The sequence below is a fragment of the Nannospalax galili genome, unplaced genomic scaffold, assembly GCF_000622305.1.
Source record: "Nannospalax galili isolate Female #2095 unplaced genomic scaffold, S.galili_v1.0 scaffold154, whole genome shotgun sequence".
NCBI classification, from domain to species: domain Eukaryota; kingdom Metazoa; phylum Chordata; class Mammalia; order Rodentia; family Spalacidae; genus Nannospalax; species Nannospalax galili.
The window spans coordinates 1,851,607-1,866,465 of record NW_008335281.1 but is presented as its reverse complement, the minus strand read 5'-3'; the positions used below and the strand labels follow the sequence as shown (position 1 = coordinate 1,866,465).

Here is a 14,859-nt window from a genome sequence, read left to right as displayed (position 1 = left end):
AGTTAAAAGAGTCCAGGTACATTTTTTTCGTTACTTCCTTATCATCTCCCCTTTGATTAATGCTCTTGTTCTCACACAGAGACTCCTCCAGGCTTCTCTTTATGACACCGATAAATCTGGCTGCCTCCTTCCCATCTGTTCTCCCCACAGTTCTCCCTTGCATGAGTCGTGTCACTCCAGTTTCCATTGCTCCCCCCAGAGCTCCTTTTTCCTGTTACTTCTGTCTATTGCATCTAAAATGAACTTGAAAAGAAGGAGGATCTTCCCGACAAACATGGCACTCCTTACACTAATCTTTCAAAAGTACAACATTGTCACAATGTGGCAGCTTAAGATGCTGGCCCCAGGGAATCTTGTGGTCAAGACAACTGTGTTTTGGTCCTTTAAAATCCTAAAATAATGATTCTCTTATTTCATCTGCTACTCTTTCTACCTTAATTCATATTTTTGTATCTTGTCTGAGTTCAGTTCAGGAGAAATGTACAAATTAGAAATTAGATAGTGATATAACTTAATATGTAGACTGTAATTTAGAAGCAATTTAATTTCATTTAAGATCGTGAAGATGATATATTGGAAAGAAATAAAATATTTTTGTATAAAAAAAGATTATATATGTTTAGAAATAAATCCTGAGTCTAATGAGTGTCCTCTATTGTACAATCAGAGGATTTCAATTATTCAATGTATTCCAGAGAAAGAGGGAAAAACTATTGAATTTTGGACAAAACCAATGTCTGAAAAATATGAATGGAATTTAGGTATATTTTTATACTTGTGAAAATGAAAATCCTCATTGAAAAGTGACTTGGTAAGCAAACTATGATTTATAGACAGGAAGTGGTGAGGAGGTAGAGAAAAGATACAGAGCACATTCTAAAGGCCCAAACACTTGAAAGACTCCAGAATATCCTGGGATTGTTTTGTTTTTCTGATCCATCTCTATTTATATTTCTTGGAGTGATAGGATACATTTGACCACTTCATTTCCATGGGGTGTAAAAGCATAAGAGCAGCCAGCCTGCTAAGAACTCAAAGCCAGATGGTGTAGATATGTGTCATGCTGAGCTGATGGTTTGGAAATGCCAGCTCTGTAGAATGGTTGGAGCCAAATAATACTTCAAGGTAATCCTGCTCAAGACCCATTTGTACATCTCCATATAACATTATATCTTAAACAGTTAGTTTCATGAGTTTTAAGTTGTAGTGGCCAGAGTGGTACATCTAGGCAATAGAAGAGTACAGGTAGAATTTCTCCTATAGAATCTGTCAACTGTCACTTGAATCAAATTCTAGTAAATGTGTAGAAATCTACAGTAGTGTCACAGTATTGGCAAACTAGTTCTTTAAGCGAATAACCAAAAGTCAGTCCATTCTTCAGGACATGGTAGAATGCTTCATAATTTTTAGAAATTATATTTTGATAATGGGACTTAGAGACAGACTTTTCCTTTTCCTCCACAGTGCTGGGTATTGACCTCAGGACCTTGTACATGCCAGGCAAGCACACTTCCATGGATGGGTACCCCAGCCAGTGAGTTAAAGAAACAGTAGCAACCCCTAAACTTTCTCTGTCCCTCCGCTTAGAAATAAAACAGTTTTGTAGTTCCTGCTTTCAGTGACTGTACATTTAGTTCGACTTCCATGGATGGGTACCCCAGCCAGTGAGTTAAAGAAACAGTAGCAACCCATAAACTTTGTCTGTCCCTCCGCTTAGAAATAAGAAAACAGTTTTGTAGTTCCTGCTTTCAGTGACTGTACATTTAGTTCAAAGGTAATTTCATGCAATACTGATCACGTGGCTCATAAAATACAGTTTGTGTAGCACAGATGAAGGGGCTTGGAAGGTCCTTTTCCCCTTAGGGATGCTGAATGAATTGTATTGTGCATCTTATTTTGATTTTGACCCATCAGATGAGGTCAAGAGTGGCATTTCCTACCTGTGGTGACATGTTGAGACTCAAATTTTTCTCATTTTGGAGAATTTTGATTTTTGAGTAAGGTATGTTTAATCTATATAATCAACAGTTACAAAAGTGTTTGCATTAATAGCTGAAGAAGTTGACATATATTTAGAGGATAAGCCCAAATATATGATTTAACTCATAAACTGAAGGCAAGATGGGTGCCATTGAGTATATCCTGGACTTTTAATGTGAACAGCGATAGTAAAGTTGGAAAGTGTAGTAAGAGTTTAGACTAGACCTTTTACCTTACCCCACACCACCAAATTTCCTTATTGCCCAGGCTACATAAAACAAATAAATGGTTTTCACATATTTATGCTTCATTGGTACCAAGCCAAATTTCTATTTCCTTTTGCTTATAGAAAAAAAATAGAATTTTTGTGTACAGTACAGTCCTCATCAGCTTCTTGACTCACCAAAGTCTGCTATGATTAGCCAGATCTTAAAAGTAGAGGAAGGTGAGTTGGAAGAAAAGGATTGAAATAAGTAGCCTACGATATTACAAAATGTCAGGATGACTTTTATAAAATCTACATGACCTGGACTAATGACTTATTTTTTCTTTTTTTTTCTTTTTTTGGTGTTTTGAGACAAGGTCTCCCTGTAGCCCCAACTGTCATGGAACTCGCTAAGTAGACCAGGCTAGCGTCAGTCTCAGAGAAATCCCCTTGCCTCTGCTTCTCTGAGTGCTGGGATTAAAGAAAGGCCTGTGCCACCATTCATGACTGACTTTTAATTAACTCCAGCAAGACCATGTGCTCTTGTGTCTTATGATCTGGGTGCCTGACAACCTCAGAACCTCCTGGGAACTTTAGTTTGGTACTCTACCTAAAAATATAATGAATGAATGAATGTGGGTATGCTTGAGAATTAATGTATCAAAGTGTTGAAAGGTCACACACCCGCCTTTCATTGCACACAGTGAAGACTGGAAAAGATGATTAACCTTGGATGGATGAGGTATTTTAGAACTAGGGATGAAAAGGCAGACTGGTCTATTAAGGTAAGGGTGGGACCAAACTTGTACTTCCCAATCGAGGCTGGAAAAACCATTTTGAATAAAATCATGGCTTGGGCCTGACTCAAGACACAGAGTTCCAGAGACAGTTCCATCAGCACAGTTCCAAGAAATAGTTCTAAGAGATATCTCTAAGTTCAGGACCACTCTTAAAAACTGAATTTAAGAGTCAGGTGTTTTGTTCTTGTTGTTCAGCTGTTTGTAATGTTGGACTACAAACACTGCAACAAAAATATGAAGGCCATTAGCTTTAGAATTTTTGTTTTTAAACAGTTTGGAAACATTTCATACCAGTGAAATACAGGTCTATAGGGGAAACAGCCCCAGTGTCCATATGTATATTACTTTCGAAAGATTTGACTGCATAACTACTGAAAACCTAGGGAAGCCATTTAGTTCAGGCTTGACAAAAGAAACTTGCTCCATATCAAAATTTGGATTTTTGTGTTTAGTTGATTTGTCTGTGACCAACTTTCTATCACTTCCTGCAGTGAAAAAAATCCCTAAATCCAAGGGATTAACTCATATACTTGGTTTCTCCATTTAGCATATTATTCAGACTATAGTCATCCTTTAGCTTTCCATCCTTAGATATTTGCCAGACCTCACTAGGGAGTATGACCAGAGTGTAGATGTGATACTTTAACATAAGGCAAATGCTACTTTGGTAATTAATATTCTTGCTTAATATTCTCTCCTTAGGTGTGCATGTGTGTGTGTGTGTGTGTGTGTGTGTGTGTGTGTTTGTGTGTATCTTTACTGTCCACAGGAAAATGGAAATACATTTTTTTCATTTTGAAGCATTTATTCAAATTCTGTGTTCACCAGTTGATGACAGGTCTTCCTTCCTTCCTTCCTTCCTTCCTTCCTTCCTTCCTTCCTTCCTCCCTCCCTCCCTCCCTTCCTCCTTCCTTCCTTTTTTTTTTTTGTTGTTGAGGTTGTTATATTTGTTTGTTTTGTTTTGAGATAGAGTCTCACTATGTGCCCATGATTGACCTGGAACTCCCTATGTAGACCAGGCTGGTCTGGAATTCACAGTCACCTGCCTCTGCCTCCCAAATGCTGAGATTAAAGTGTGTGCCACCAACCACACTCAGGGTGGCAGGTCTTTTTAAGGTAGCATAATTTGAAACATTTTATTCTTGAGATTTTCTTTATGTATACAGTGTATTTTGATCGTATCTTCTCCCATCCCCCTCTAAATCCTCCTCATTTCCCTCCCAACCTTCTATATCCTATTGAGTTCAGTCAGTGCTGCTCTTATGTGCATGGATGTAGGACTATCCACTGGAGCATGGGCAATATGTCAGAGGCCATATCTCTGGAGAAAGCTGACAGTTCTTACCCCAGCAAGTCTTCAGCTAAGGGTGGGGTTTGTGAGCATCTCACCCATCTATACTAGAATTTTGACTGGCTTGATCCTGTGTAGGTTCAGGCAGCCAAAGCATCTGTGAGTTCATGAGTACAGTAGTCCTGTCATGTCTAGAACACTGTTTCCTACCAGTTCTTTCTAACCTCTGACTCTAACAATCTTTCCACGCCTTCTTCTCTGATGTTCCCTGAACCTTGTGTGGGGTCGGGGGTTGAGGGAGGCATGGAAGTAAGATGAATGTTCTCATTTATAGTAATGATAAAGATCTGTTTTGTATTTGGAGAGTGAGCTCTTTTAAAATATTTTATTATTTTTATTTTATGTGTATGAGTGTATTGGTTGCATGTATGTAAGTGCACCTATGTTGTGCAACACCCATGGAGGTCAGAAGAGAAGGTGTTGGATTCCCTTGGAACTGGAGTTATGGGTGGTTGCTAGCTGCTATGTGGGTGCTGAGAATCAAACCCAGGTCCTCTGCAAGAACAGCCAGTACTCTTTTTTTAAAAGTATTTTATTATTTTTATTTTATGTATATGAGTGTATTGCCTACATGTATGTGAGTGCACCCATGTTGTGCAATGCCGCGGAAGTCAGAAGAGGGTTTTGGATTCCCCTGCAACTGGAGTGAAGGACAGTTGTTAGCTGCCATGTGGGTGCTGGGAATCGAACCCGGGTCCTCTGCAATTGCCATCAGTGCTCTTAACTGCTGAGCCATCTCTCCAGCCCAAACAGCCAGTACTCTTAACTGTGGAGCTATTGCTCCAGCTCCTAGAGTGAGCTCTTTAAAGAAGCTTTTGGTCTTGTCTTTTCATGTGTCATGTTGGAAACACGCAGCTCCCTTTGTGTTCTACAGCTTGGGTCCCTTCAGTGCTTACTGATCACTTAGGACCATTGTCTTCCTGCAGGTTATCCAGGCCGTCTTCTTCGGCATCTGCGTGCTGACTGATCTTTCCAGTCTTCTGACCAGAGGGAGCGGGAACCAAGAACAAGAGAGGCAGCTCAGGAAGCTCATCTCCCTCCGGGACTGGATGTTGGCTGTGCTGGCCTTTCCCGTTGGGGTTGTGAGTATGATGCAGAATGTATTTATTACAGAAGAAGCATGGGTCTTGCTTCAGACCTGTTAACACAAAAAAGAGGGTTCTCCATAGATTTCTTCCTTTTGGTGGTAATAAGGACTGAGCCTAGGACCTCACGGATGCCAAACAAAGCTCTACCATTGAGCTATATTCAGGCCTGTTTGTTTCTTTTTGTTTTCTGAGGCTACCAGAACCTCAGACATAAATTTATACTCTCACAATGCTGGGAACTGGATGTGTGAGATCAAGGTGTCACAGGGTCGATTTCTTCTGAGGCCTGTCTCTGGCTTCAAGAAGGTGCCTTTGCACTGTCTGTTACACTCTCTTCCCTCTGTGGCAGTCTGAGCCCTGATTTCCTCATCTTAGAAGGAGACCAGTTATACTGATCAAGATTCTCCAGTGGCCTCATCTAGCCTCACCTACTTCTTTAAATGCCCAGACTGTCACACTGTGAGATTCTGGGGGATTGAGATTTAGCATGTGGGGCCTGAAATATGGCTCAGTCAGTGAAGTGTTTGCTGTAAAAACCCAAGGACCTGCATTTGATCCCCAGAACCTATGTAAAAAATCTGGGTGTGGTGGTATGCATTTGTAGTCCCAGTGCTGGGGAGGCAGAGATTGGTGGATCCTTGGGACTTGCTGGCATGCCTACATTCACATACAACCTGTATGTGCGCATGTAAGTGCACACACACACACACACACACACACACAGGATTTTTGCACGGCTCAGCCCCAACTCAAGAGGAAATCAACATTAATTAAGACTTCACTTAGCCATCTGTGCCATTAGCTAATATCACTTAGGTAAATGCCACTCGATGTTTGGGTCTTCTGGCCTCATTGATTTCTTTGTTTTCAGTTAGATTCTCATCGTAGCTTAGTTTCCTTTACAGTCTGTTAATTTTCCATTGTCTGCACACAAACCATGTTCTTCACAAGCCCCATGGGACCCCAGAGAGTTTTTAACTTGTGTATAGCCAGCAGAGTGAGAGAATGTGTGTCTCAAACTGTGAAGGCAAGTCAGAGTATGTTACATAATTCAGTTTGAGACATTTCATTTGTTAGTTGATTTCTGGAGCAAACAGCAGCTCTGGAGATGTGGCTGCCACATGTACCAAGTTTAAACTTCATTGTGAAAAGAGTCAAAAAGTTCTTTAGATCCTGCCTTTGGTTCTTTTTCTTATTTGCCAGGTCTGTAGTTGGCAGAGACTTCCACATGTTTGGCACCGAGTTGCCCTTTTCTGAGTACTGAGCTGATTTTCTTGAGTCCAGCAGCCCTGAGCCCTTGAGAGTAACCTGAGTGTCAGAAGAGCATTCTAACCCAGTCCTAAACCTTGTTCTTCATCCTTGTCTTTTGAAAACCTTTGTAATGCAAGAGTGCTTACACTGAAGCCATCAAAACAATCTCTCACATTTTCTTGTTTAAATGCTTTGCATATTATATAATATTGTCCTCTTTGGTTTTTTTAACCTTATAAAATTCAAATACTTAGCCAGTATACTAATACGGACCTCTAATCCCAGCACTCTGGAGGCTGAGGCAAGAGGATTGCTGAGTTCCAGGCCATCCTGGGCTACATAGGGAAACCTTGTCTCAGAAAAAAAATTCAAATACTTTCCATCAGTTATGTAAGAGAAAATTTCCATGGCATAAAATGTAATAATACATGCTCTTCATAAAATAGTTATATCTAGAAATCCCAAGTTTCTGTATAAAAATGCATCTGTATATAATTCTTTTTTTTTTCTTTTTAACCCTTTTTCATTGAATTTCTCCATTGTCTCTGGATGCATTTGTTGGCTAGAAAAAAATACAATAGTAGTGCAATGTAAAGGTAAGTTATGGACAGTGGCACATACCTGTAGTCCAAGCAACTCAGGAGGCTGAAGTAGGAGGACCACTTGAATCAGGCATTTGAGACCTGTACAAGCCTGAAATCATAGAGAGATCCTAGCATGCTTTCCCAACCACTCCTTCCTTACCTGTCACCCTGCCTCTATAGGCAAATTCTGACTCAAGCTCAAAGTCTGTCTCTCCCCTCAGAAGCATATTTGTGTCTTTTGGAGATCTGTAACATGTCCAGGGCAACTTTCTGTACTTTTTTGTGCTTGAGGCTTAGAGATTTGTCAGCTCCCAGGGTCCAGTTTTATTCTGCGTGCTTTGTGATTTGCTTATTTGTTTTATAATGCCTGATGTGTTCCTCCGTATTTTTTCTTCTTCTGTTATTTTGTCCATGTAAAAGAAGGGAGAGGAGCAAACCTTTTCATCCTCACCACTCCGCTTTTAACTACAAGTCACAGCACAGCGTTCTCTGGGACTGTGAGTGTACCTTTCCTGGCCGGGAATCTCCTGGCAGCAGGCTATGTCTTAGCCCTGTACCCTAGTGCCTGCTGTCCTTCCTGGTGTACAGGAGGCGACTAGAGCTCTGCACATTCATATGACAAGTTTAGAGAGAGATGTGCACCTTCTCCAGTTTCTTTAGCTCTTTTTTTCTTTGCACAGATATTGACAGTCACTGGTTCTAGCTTTCTTAATCTTCCCTGTTGAGTCACTTTCTCCTTTTCCAGATACTAGCTTACCATTTTTCCTTAATTAAAACAATTCCTTTCTTGGATTTCTTTCACTTCCTCCTTTCCCCTTCTGTATTTTCTCCTCCCGTATTAAGAAAAGATTTTGCTGGTATTCCCTAAAAATCAGATGCTTTCCACTGTGTCTCCCGTTTCTTCGTTACTCTGTCATTTGACTTCATATCTGTTCACTTATTGCCCACCACACTTCTCTCTCTAATGAGAAAAAAAATCATTTTGAGATTAAAAAAAAAAAACCCACCCGACTGATGGATTCTTCTGAAATTCCATTAATTTTATTGATGATAGGAATTTAACTGTTAGAATTTTAACCCAAAATACATTTTGCCAAACCACTGTACATTTTGTAATTTTTTTCCCCTTTTCCTAATGTTTCTTCCCAATTTCACTTTCGGTGCGTCTTTGTCTTTGCAGTGACTTCACCCTCCTCTACCCTCCGGAAACTTTCTCATTTCTCTGTCTGTTCAGAAGGGTCTAGAATCCCAATGGAGTTTGTTCTTATCACTTAAGACTTTCTTCCTTGTTAAAATGTGAATTCTTTCTGCATTGAGGCCCTGGGAAATAACTCAGAAAATGTCACTCTGGAGATAGGGTTACTCACCCCAGGCTCCTGGAATGGAAGGTGGTACCTAGCCTGGAGGGCTTTTGACAGCAGAGGGCTGAGAATAGCATTAGTGCCCAGTACCTCATGGACACAAGTTAAGATACCTGCAGGAGTCTGTAGTATGAAAATTTTTATCATGGGGGCTGGAGAGATGACTCAGTGGTTAAGAGCGCTGATTGCTCTTACAGAAGACCAAGGTTCAATTCCCAGTACCCACATGGCAGCTAACAATGGTCCCTAACTCCAGTTCCAGGGGATCTGATGTTCTCTTCTGACCTCCTCAGGCATTGTATGACATGGGTGCACTTATGTACATGGAGGTAATACACTCATACACATTAAAAAACTGCTTATCATGTAGCCAAGGTATTAAAGTTAGCATTTGAAGCAATCCAGATCTCACCAAGCAGAGCTGGAGACATGGCTCAGCAGTTAAGAACACTAGCTGTACTTGCAGAGGACCCAGGTTTGGTTCCCAGCACCCATATAAAGGCTAACAACTGTCCATAATTCCAGTTCCAGGGGAATCTGATGCCCTCTTCTGACCTCTATGGGCATTGTATGACATGGGTGCACTTACATACATACATGCAGGCAATACACTCATACACATAAAATAAAAATAATTAATAAAATATTTTAAGAATTTCACCAAGCAAAGCATCCCAACATCTTCTCTGAGACAGAGGAGCATTGACCTGGCTTGAGTTTCCAAGTGGAAGGTGAAGAGGCTGGTCTTTGAACCCCCTAGGGTCCCCAGAGATGTCCCCAATTCTGTTACCCTGACTGCAGGGTGACTGCTAACCTCAGAGTATTCTATTGCTTTATACTGAGTTCCTCCACATCACACTTTATATTTGTCAGTTCATTACCGGGAATGAAATATTATTTTTGCTTCATGATTTGGGCAAAAGGCATTAAAACAGGGCAGCTGACTTTATCCTCTCTGCTCAAATTGTTGTGAAATCATTTCTTGACCAGAGCTTTTCTTGGTTTATATTGTCTGTCTGTCTGTCTGTCTGTCTGTCTGCCTGCCTGCTTCTCTCCTTCTCCCACTTCAGTTGCAACCAAAACAGCAAGAAATTCACACATACGTTGTCTCGGATTTGTAGTTTGTACACTAATGCTTCCTCCAGGAGCAAGGTTAATTGAGAGCTGACAGTAATTGCTTTATTTGAACATGAAGTAGTGAATAAGATTTGGTGCCCTATGGACCTAATGCAGGCAGTGCGGCAGCGGCCTCTCTTACCTCAAGGATATGTAAAAATAATGAAACATTCCAATCAAAGGTAATTGGAGTACACTTTTGTTTCAGTGGGACTTGAAGAAATCAGGCAGAGTTGCTTGAGTGAACATAGCATGTATCATCCTGATCTGTGTCAATTCCCATAAAAGCAAAGCTGGCCTTGATTAGTAACACTAATGGCCGGAAACCACCACCACTCCCCAAGCCTTGCAACTCATTTCACAGGGATAACCCACAGGAGGCTGTTCTTCCCATGTGCAGTTCATTTCTGAACCCTGTCACCCTTTTAAAGAAACGTTACAAATAATCCTGTGACATGATGTGGTCTGGAAGCACTGAGGTTCATTAGGAACAATCAAATGGAGAATGCCTTTTGTCTCCTGCAAGTTTGTTGACTTTTATGCTGGCAGATCCCATTATAGTTAAGAAAGTAGGATCCTCTTTGAACCAAAAATGGAAATCAAAGAGTATGAAGGGTATGTAAGTGCTGCTCTCGGAGACCCTAGATGTGTCTCCAACTGCCATCCATGGAAAAGCACAATTCCACGTTTTCTGTTCATTCAGGCCTATGCAATCCTGTTCATTTGCAGCTGCTGAGCTTGAATAGTACACACAATCAAATCTTACCACTTCGCCAATGCGTCTTTGTCCTGGTGCTGCCTTGGGTTGCTTCAGCCCAGTTGCTGGCCTAGCCATCCCAGGGTGAAGAAGTGGATGCCCCTCTCTGGATAGGTCTGTGGAGGCCCTGGAGATCAGGATCTTTTCTAACCATGGATGGGCATCCAGAGGGTCAGAGCAAACCCACATGTGTGTAACTGAACTTGTCTAGAATTTGTTGGTACTGAATTTAATTTTAAAGTTATTTTCTAAGTAATGGTTTCTGCTATTATAATAATGTCTTGTAAAGACTTGAAGCTTCTATATGTGCCAGCTCCCTAAAGCTTGCTTTTGCTTGTGAGGGCAGTGTGGTACCTCTTTGTTAGGAAACATGTGCAAAGTGGAATTTAACAATCTCAGTGCAAACTCTAAGAGAAAAGTATATTGCAGTTATTTCCAAAAGCAGTTCTCAGAAGTCTTCATTTGTTGACATACTAGCTAAGCCTAAACTACCTTGAAAAAGTTTTGAGACGTATGTAAGTTTAGATCCTCATACTCCTATAACTCAAAGTTAGTTTCCTTACTGATTTTTAAATGTAAGAGATTGACTTAAATGGGAAAAAGCATTTTGTATTAGGTGCTAATTAAAGTATGTATTTATTATTTGTGTGTGTGTGCGTGCGTGTGTGTGTGTGTGTGTGTGTGTGTAAGGTGCAGCGGCTGGGCTTTGAACTCCCTGGGTTCAAAGGTGTCCTCAGCTCATGTGTAGGGTATGCCACAACCTGCATGTGGAGGTCAGAGGACATCTTGCCACAGTTGGTTTTTTCTTTCTGCCACGTGGGTCCCAGGGATAGAACTCAGGTGGTCAAGCTTGGTAGGAAGCTTACCTGCTGAGCCATCTTGTCAACCCTAATTGCTAATTTTAACATGTTGATGTAACACACAGAGGAAGATAATTTGATTCTATTTGAGATTATAACTAAAAGCAAATGTGTTTCCTTTTTTTTGAAATTTAAGGGGAAATATTTTTAAGTACTTCATTAATTTTATTCTATAAACTATGGATCTAACTTTAAAATATAATTACTGACTGCTAATACTGTACAAAATTTCCATATAAGTATCTAAAATCAAACCCTTTTCTAGCTTCTTTAAGTCTTACCTGATATATTGTTTCTTTTTGTACCCTCCCCCCCCGGCCCCCGCCCAGCTGAGGACCGAACCCAGGGCCTTGCACTTGTTAGGCAAGTGCTCTACCACTGAGCTAAATCCACAACCAATATATTGTTTCTTTAAACGCTCTTTTTCTTTTTTTCATCCCTGAGATTAAAAATATCAGTCAAGTAGTATTTGGTTAAAAAACCCAGTTCATGACAATAGGTCCAGTCACCTGCCACTAAGCCTGATGACCTGCGTGTAGTCCTGGCAAAAGAAAACCAATACCCACCAGTTGTCCTCTGACCTCCACTCTCACACTGTGGAACACATGCAAAACATGTGCAAGCACACTGACACACATACGCTCAATAAATAAACAAAAATATAATGAGCAACTGGCCAAAGCGCAGAGAATAAGAGACTTCAGTGTTTATCCCTGAATAGGGCACCTATATCAAACTGCCACTCAAGGCTCAAAGACTATTGCAGAAGAGGGGGCAGAAATTCTATGAGTCAGAGGTGGTGGATGACCACAGGAAACAGAGTTTTCCAGACAGCTGAGAAGTTACTCGTATGAACTCATAGCAATGTGACCGCATGCACAAGACCCATGCATTCTCAAGCCAGACAGAATCCCAGCATAGAAGTGGGAAAGTCAGTAAGAAGCCCAGCCTTAGCTGAGGAACTGACTGTTGGCTACTGATAACTGCGGGAAGAGAGAGAGTCAGTTTTCTTTAAGGATGTGATGCTAGATAGATTAGCCAGGCTTCAGTGGATGAACCCACAATGAAGGACATTTGAAGACAGACACAAATTTGACTGCTAGGCCTTAAGATATATGACAGAGTACATGAAATTGGAGGGTGGCATTAAGAAGGGTACAGATAGGGAAGGGGGTCTAAATATGATCAAAATATATTGTGTGAAATTTAATACATGTTTTTTAAAAGCCAGTTCATTTTTCGTTGAGTCAAAGTAAATTACTGCTCATTCTTTTCCTTAGTTTAAACCTCTGCTCAGATGACCAGCTCTCAGCTGAGCCTCCGTGTGAATAATCTGTAGGAATTAACCTCCGTTTGCTCTCCAGTTCCTTTTTTTACTTGATTTCTCTATAATGGTTACCACTTGCTGACATATTATATATTTAATGGTAATTTTTAAATATTTATTATTTTTATTTTATGTGTATGAATGTATTGCCTGCACGTACATGAGTGCACCTGTGTGGTACAATGCCATGAAAAATAAAAAATGGGGGAGATGTGGGAGACAGGCTTGAGCCTAGGGTGAAAGTCTTAATGACAGCCATACAGCAGGCCCAAGGCAACAGCCTGACTGCTGGAGCCACAAGGAAGGCCTTGTGACATTTGCTCCCATTGGCAGATCATGAGACTGATGCCTAGAGCTCACCACTCCCTAATCACCACCCTTGGAATCCAAATTGCAACACTTAGATATTGCAACAGTTAGGGTCATGTGGTTTCCAGGAATTCAGGCTCTGTAATCTGAAACCCCGTATGCTAATGAGGCATCCTACCTGCTATTCTGTGATAGGATGTTAAGTCTATTATGCTAATAGGGTATCCTACTTTGTGATTTGTGATTGGACCACTACCCCATATAAGCTTGTGCCTTCCTGCAATAAACCAGACCTGTGTCACTGAACCTGGTCTCCTGTGTCTGAATGCGGCTCTGTTGACACAGTCTCCTCACCAGCCCTGGGGTCCGGGACCCGGCAGAAGCGGTGATGACAGGAGGCAGCACAGGGCAAGCAGAAGAGCTGCCTCAGCAGCAGGTGAGCAGAAGAGCAGCCTTAGCCCATGGCAAGCAGAAGAGTGTTTTCAGCCCAGGGAGAGCAGAGCAGTAGCCACCACTGGTGGTGACCACAGGATTCCCCTGGAACTGGAGTTAAGGACAGTTTGTAGCCGCCATGTGGGTGCTGGGAATCAAACCCAGGTCCTCTGCAAGAGCAGTCAGTGCTCTTAACCACTGAGCCATCTCTCCAGTCCCGACATATTATATAATTATTCTTTTAGTTGGCACTACATGTCTTCTCTGACTTGGAAGCCAGAGAGATTATGAATTTCATTCACTGCTGATTCTATGGATTGAGAGCTATGCCTAACCTTAATATTAGACACAGTTAGATATTAGTTGAGGGTGGTCTTTCCAGCTGTGGCTCAAGCAATAAAGGTATTTAATGTCTCATGAAATGGGGCCTACAGATAGGCAGTTTCAGAATGATGCTGCTCAGTATTGCTTGAGCATTTTCTATTTTCCATTTTTTTAAAGATTTATTAATTTTCATGTGTATGTGTTGTGTGTGTGTTTCTGTGCATGTGCATGCACAGGTGCCCACAGAGGACAGAAAAGGGTGTTAGATCCCTTGGAGCTGGAGTTCAAGGCAGTTGTGAACTGCCCAATGTGGATGCTGAGAGATGAACTCTGGTCCTCCCAAATAGCAGGAAGGGTTTATTAACCACAGAGCCATCTCTCCAGCCCCTGTATTTTTCATTTTTCTGTCTTCAGTATCATCTTTGTTGATTTTAGACTTGCTACCTAAGGTTATAAGATTTGATAAAGCATCAGGGATCACATCTCTTCTGTCTACTTCCAAGACATAAAGAGAGTTAAAACTCTTTAGGGTGCCTCTCTAAGGATTTTTCCTCATCACACAAAAGCACAGCTCCTAGAACCTTCAAGAGTAAATTTCCCCATAGGCCTCATTGGTTAGAACCATCATATGGCTAAAATGAGCTGTGTGGGGTTCCAGAAAAGCAAAATTCAGTGAGGCTATCCAAAAGCTTCAAGTAACTATAGTTTGTCCTTAGCGGATGGGTGCATTGTTGCCCAAACAAATTTAGGCCTTTCAAGAGATATTGTAAGTACAAATTTTGAAAATAACAGTAAATTGTAAAGTAAATAAAAATGAATAGGATTAATAGGCTTTTAATAGGCTTTTCTTTACCCGGCCTCCTTTCTCTCTCTTTATGCTTATTCTAGTATGAGAAGTACATGCAGTACAGACAATGACACTAAGCATGAGCACTTCTGTTGTATTCAAGAAAGCTGTGTTTTTCCAATCTTTCCCCCAATACCATTTTGAGTGCATTCTTACCAGTATTATCACAATTACCTAAATCTAACATTTGAAGTTTTCCTGAGAGAAAAGCAAATTTCTTGGACAGTTGACTAAATGGTTTATGTTTAACTTCTAACACTCCCTACA

General features: G+C 41.0%; 1 protein-coding gene across 3 annotated transcripts in view; it reads left to right on the top strand.

Moving 5' to 3' along the window:
* The window catches only part of Aig1 (androgen induced 1), a 261,519-nt gene that overhangs the window by 44,540 nt on the left and 202,120 nt on the right, over positions 1-14,859 (top strand). For 2 of the 3 annotated variants that reach the window (XM_008829822.2, XM_008829823.3), the window contains exon 2: positions 5,263-5,418. The exons of the other annotated variant lie outside the window; for it this stretch is intronic. In XM_008829822.2, the coding sequence (XP_008828044.1) occupies positions 5,263-5,418 (156 nt within the window). The remainder of the gene's footprint in view (positions 1-5,262; positions 5,419-14,859) is intronic. 3 annotated transcript variants of the gene reach the window in all.